Here is a 6156-nt window from a genome sequence, read left to right on the forward strand (position 1 = left end):
GCTACATCCATAGTAGCACACTTATCACTTTGCACCCACAACCTACTCTCACTACAATGAAGATTCTATAGAACTACAGAAAGAGAACACCCTACTAAAATTTAATGCAAGGACAAATAAATATTTTTTCCACAGTTCAAATTGCTTGGTGGTTCACACTATGTCATAGAATCATCAAAAATAAATTTCAACAACAATTAAAACAAGAAGGTACATCCGTAGATGCCCACGCCATTAGGTATTCTCACTCTACACCAACCATCAATGCCAATGCTACATTAAGTGTTAAAACTTAAAGGGAGATCTCCTCAAGGATACCCAAATTAGCAATTACATAGTATCATGAGGAACCAAATCAATCTAATAGATTATTTTCTCCATAACCATAACTGCATCCATGGACACCATTCCATATCATAAGCCTTTCATGGTATTTAGACTACACTCTCATATCTTCCATCAAATTCAATGAACATAAAGTTTTCCATCAAAAGGATGCTTCAGTGGCTATCAGTAAATATTTAAGAGTCCCACCCAATTAGGAAAAGCTCCAAAAATATGATAAACTTTCATACCAAAATATAGCTCCTAAATCATAATGAGATGGAAGCGAACTCTCCTGAACCTTCATAAAAATTGAAAGATCCTCCATATGCATATTCAAATATCAGACCTTGCCTATAACTTTGTAAACACAAAAGTCCATCACCTGAAAGATTTGTCTTCATCAACAGATAAATCCTTCATAATCATAAGAATTGCAAGAGCCTCCATATGCTTATTCAAATATCAAACCTTGCCTATCACTACAGATAAATCCATCACCTGAAAGATTTTGCTATCAAGTCCTACAAACTTTCTGATCATTAAAATTATACTTGATAAATTAAAAATTATGTTGTGCATTTAACAAAGCATCCTCAAATACAAGTCCCTGATCTCATCGTGCCTTAGTAAAACCTTAGTAAATGCAGGAAATCTAGCCTGTTCCATATAAATCTAATTAATACCCTCCTCGAAGACCACAGAGACAGCCTACGCATAAATCTAGTCTATACCATTACCACCTATGATCTAATGGATATATATAGTAAGAAAACTGGCGGAATAGGAATAAGAGCGAGAAGTGTATAGAATTAAAAAGCAACTTCAAAATTGTATGCTCAAGCCGCATGCTCATAGTTGAAGATGTCCATCCAACAATTCCCGATCCACCTAAACATAATCAAAGGTCCACAAAACATTAGAAAAAGAGAATTCACAGCTGCAAATTAGTATGAAATTCATAAAATTAATCCTTACCGAAACGTTTTTCGCATCAGTAGTATCCATGCCCATGCCCATGCCCACGCCCACGTGAGCCATCACTCTGATAAAAAGATGAGTATCGACCACTACCATACTGCAACATGAATAGCACAATGAATCACTAATATCTCTATTAAATTATGTGAAAAATAGAATGTCAAAAAATGTCCACTCACATCAGAACCGTAATAGTCTTGTGGTGGGTACTGTCTGCTGCTGGCCCCAAAAGAATCTATGTATAAAAAAAAGTCATAAGGAATACAGCAAAGCAACTAATAAGTAAGGAGAAAGGGAGTAAAGTTTAGACCATGATAACGAGTTCCATGAAGTACAGACGGATCAGCATAATCCAACCGGGGGCGGACCATATTAGGCCCCATGTAATCAGGCTCAGGGTCCTAAACGAAAAAAGTACATTAAAGTAGTTATTTTCCAGTTAGATGGAGTTAATAAATTTGTATGGAAATACAACCAACCAAACACACAATTAAATTCAAAAATAAACTAAAATAAATCTTACCGTCATATAAAATGGACGTTTCATCCCATGCATATTGTCATCATATAGATATGGATCATCAAAACGTCTTCCCATAAAAGGTGTGTCAAACTGTCCACCTGGGGAATAGGGCCTTCTAGAAGGAATAGGCTCACTAGGGCCTCCATCAGCCATACCATACCATGCTCTATCTTGATAATGTCTAGATGGACCAGCAAATGCAGCACCTCGGCTAGCAGCATAATGACCACCCATCATAGCTTCAGCTTCGCAATATCGTAAAATATTGTAGCCATTAAAAAAAATTCACATCAATACAGTGACATATCAAAAGAGACTTGAGCTAAAAACATAGACAGAAGCTCAACTACTGACCTTGTGGACCAAATTGCCTCTGACGGAAATCTGGATACATATTAAAATCAAGGTCACTCCGAGAACCCACTCGTCCACTATGACTGTGTCCAGTATGATAAAAACTCCTGTTCCTATTGAAATTTCCCCGGTTGCTGAAGGGCTGTCTCCCGCGCCCAAAACCTCTTCCTGTAGAAATTGTGATTAGATGAGTCAAAATGATGTCAAAAAGATAATTAAAGTTTCACTAATGGAAGAAAAAAGACTTGTTTACCAGATCTTGGAAAGGCTCCACTCCTAGCATGGCCGATTCGGAAGCCACCACACATGCCACCCTTCACAGCCTGTGTTTTAGGCAAAGGATTTGAAAGCCTAGCTCTCAATTTTATCTGTAAAACAAGACAGATTATGAGTTCTAATCGCCGAATGAAAAAATCAAAAGTCAACAAAAATTAAGTCAAAAATAAAATACTAGAATGCTAGATGAACATATTTAGGACAAAAGAAATGCCCAAAATGCAGGTGAGGTCATGAAAATTAAGCTTTTGAGCAAGAAGGAATGGAATAAGGGAGAGAAGGAGATCAATTAAGAGGCAGCCCTTTCAAATTATCCATAATTTAAAAGGCAGTTAAAGCTAATAGGACTCCACTCTGCCCCATATTACAGAAAATTCTGTAAAATAAAACAGGGAGAAGAGAAAGCAGAGAAGAGAGTAATTCTTTAAGAATGTTAAATCACTATCAAGTAATGCACAAAATTATATACCTTTGAGGCCCCATCACCCAATTCGGATTTATTTACACCATCAACACAAGCTACAGCCGCTTCATGTGTAGAAAAATCAATAAATCCATAATCCTTCCTCTTGGCTGTAGACATACTCCGTGCTAAAACAATTCTTACAATTTCACCATACGATTTACACAGCTCCCTCACTTGATCTTCCTCCCAGTGAGGAGGGAGACCATTAATAAACACAGACTTCACCTGTGCCATTATCTCTGGATCTGGTTCACGTACTGGTTCAGCAAAGGCTACCTTGGCAGTTCTCTCGGCATGTCCAAAGATGACATCAGGCTTTTGAAGCCTCTTGTATGCATTCATCGCATCAGCATGACAAGAGAACTCCAGGAATGCAAAGCCCCGGCTCAAGCCTTCTTGTTGAACATCTGAGACGAGGGTGATATTTTCAACCCCTTCAATACCATAATCCATCAACTTCTGTTTAATCTGCAACCATATACTAAAAATTGAGTTACCAAGACATCGTAGTAAATATATACAACATAAAATATGAGTAGACACTCACAGCTTCCTTTGTCCAAGTATTGCAAATATTTCCCAAGAATAATGTGGCATTGTCCTCACTAGGCGCAATGCCACATCGTTTTCCATGTATCTGTAAATAATGAGATGACAAAACATGGTGCTAAAGTAAGAAAAGAGAACACAACATCAAAGAAATGAACAATCAAAAGAAGAGAAACATACAACAGGGTTCTTCATTTCAGACAAAGCTTTTTTGGCATGCTCCTTATTAGCAAACTTCACAAAAGCATAGCCCTTATTTTTATTTGTCGAAGAATTTTTATGCAACCTGACTTCAACTACCTCCCCAATCCTTTGAAAAACCTTTCTCAGATCTTCCTCTGTAGCATCGCGATCCAGTCCACCAACAAATATCTCATGTTCTTTCTTAATTTTTCGCTGCTTTGCAAGTGCTTCCAATTGCATATGCCCCTCCAATGTCTCAGTTTCTTCTGGGTCTTCCTCCGGATCTTCCTCTGGATCTTCCTCAATAGGCTCCTCCGTCCCTTGTTCTCCACTATCTAACATTTCACCACTTTTTGGCCCTTCACCACCGTAATTTTCAGAAATAACATCTTTTTGCAACTGGACTTTTACTTCTACTTTAGAGTCAGCGTTAGAGTGCTCTTCCTGTCCGAAAATGTGAGTTTCCTCTACCTTTGATTTCTCATGCTCCTCTTCTTTCAACTCTTCCTCTCCTTCCTGTCCTTTCAACTCTTCCCCTCCTTTCTCTCCTTCCAGCTTTTTCAACCCTTCCTCTCTTTTCTCAGCTTCCGGTTCTTTCAACTCTTCCCCTCCTTTTTCTCCTTCCAGCTCTTTCAACCCATCCTCTCCTTTCTCTCCTTCCTGTTCTTTCATTTCTTCCTCTCCTTTTTCTCCTTCCAGCTCTTTCAACCCATCCTCTCCTCTCTCTCCTTCCTGTTCTTTCATTTCTTCCTCTCCTTTTTCTCCTTCCAGCTCTTTCAACCCATCCTCTCCTCTCTCTCCTTCCTGCTCTTTCATTTCTTCCTCTCCTTTTTCTCCTTCCAGCTCTTTCAACCCATCCTCTCCTCTCTCTCCTTCCTGTTCTTTCAACTCTTCCTCTCCTCTCACCCCTCCCTGTTCTTTCAACTCTTCCTCTCCTCTCTCCCCTTCCTGTTCTTTCAACTCTTCCTCTCCTCTCTCCCCTCCATGTTCTTTCAACTCTTCCTCTCCTTTCTGTTGTTCCAATTCGTTCTTTCCTTCCTCTCTCTCCTGTACTTTCAACTCTTCCTCTACCTCCTTTACACCAGTCGAATCTTCATTATCCACCGTAGATATATTGAGGTCCACAATAGCATGCTCAGGTTGCTTAAAATCAACAGAAGCATCACCAGACGCAGCTATGTCAACTTCCATCACGCTCCTTCCCATTTCAGCCAATTCACCATCTTTTTCAAGAAAAGGCTCATCCACTTCCATGGACTTCTGCCCCTTCTCATCAGATAACTCAACAGACCCAAGACCTTGTCCCCCCTCTGCTGCCTCAGCATTATCCACTACTGGAGTTACATCAGCTTCTGCCTCAACATTACCTACAACTGAAGTTTCTCCAGCTTCTGCCTCCAACTCCTCTCCCAAATTCGGAGTGGCAACCGCTTTAGCTCTCGACCTCCTTGGTGCCGCCTTCTTCTTCGCAGATTTTGTCGTGCTAGCACTGGCTAACACCTTCTTCTCCGCTGTTACATGTGCAAAGAACATATAATATAAGGTGAAAAATGATGTTGAATATCGAAAAACAAATAAAAGAATCAAAATTTGAAAACATGAACAGACCCCATAAACAAATGCAAATTACATCACAATCATCAAAGAGAAAATGAAACCCCTAATAAATACGTAATCCTCATAAACAAAACGAAATTCTTATTCTAATCGAGACTAACATTACTAACAACTAACATTTGCCTATAAAAAAAATCACGACTAATTGGCGATGAAAAAGGGAAAAGGAAGAAAAATCTTACGACGAGTTTGATTCGGATTGGAATCGGATACAGGGTCCGATGTGGGCGATGCCTCCGTCTTCTTAGCGCTTCTTGTTCTGGATGCAGGAGGCGTGCGCTTGGCCGCGGGAGATTCAACGGTGGCTTTAGCGGCGGCTTTCCTCGGCGGCGGTGTCCTCTTAGGGGTTGCGGATTTGGAAGCCGAATCGGCATTTCGGGTCCTCATCTGAGGCGAAGATTGAAGTTACCAGTTTCCAGTGGTTCTACAAACAAAGCTTTGAATTTTGTTTTCTAGAATCCAATCGAATGATTTAAGAGTCAATTTTGCAGCTTTATATCATTCTTTTGGGACTGGTTTGGTAGTCAGAATATATATATGATAAGAGCACGACATGGTAAATAATTTGATAAGTACAAATATGAGGATATACTCTTTGATAGAATATTGATAGGATATGATATAAACAATGAAAAATATACCAAATTTTTCTTTGAAATAAAAAATAAAAAATATTTTCTAAATAGTTTATTTAGGTGATTAATTTATTAAATTTAATTTTTTTTACATTTTTATACATGAACTTATATTTAATATTAAATTTTTGACCGGAACTAAAATTAAATTAATTTTTATTAATTCAACTATTTAAATTTTTTCAAAGAGGGTCTATTTTAATTAAAATTATGATATATGTAACCAATGGGTGATCAATGATAAAAAT

General features: G+C 38.5%; 1 protein-coding gene across 1 annotated transcript; it reads right to left on the reverse strand.

The window, feature by feature from the left end:
- Positions 1-856: 856 nt before the first annotated feature.
- LOC130716051 (uncharacterized) lies at positions 857-5777 on the reverse strand. The gene is made up of 11 exons (XM_057566228.1): positions 5456-5777; positions 3654-5167; positions 3472-3561; positions 2928-3392; positions 2436-2550; positions 2183-2350; positions 1829-2073; positions 1616-1706; positions 1485-1540; positions 1303-1402; positions 857-1215 (listed from the first exon to the last, which is right to left on the reverse strand). The coding sequence occupies exons 1-10, from the start codon at positions 5658-5660 to the stop codon at positions 1319-1321; spliced, it is 3033 nt and encodes a 1010-aa protein (XP_057422211.1). The 5' UTR covers positions 5661-5777; the 3' UTR covers positions 857-1215; positions 1303-1318.
- Positions 5778-6156: the final 379 nt, after the last annotated feature.

The sequence above is a fragment of the Lotus japonicus genome, chromosome 4 (genome assembly GCF_012489685.1).
Source record: "Lotus japonicus ecotype B-129 chromosome 4, LjGifu_v1.2".
NCBI lineage: Eukaryota > Viridiplantae > Streptophyta > Magnoliopsida > Fabales > Fabaceae > Lotus > Lotus japonicus.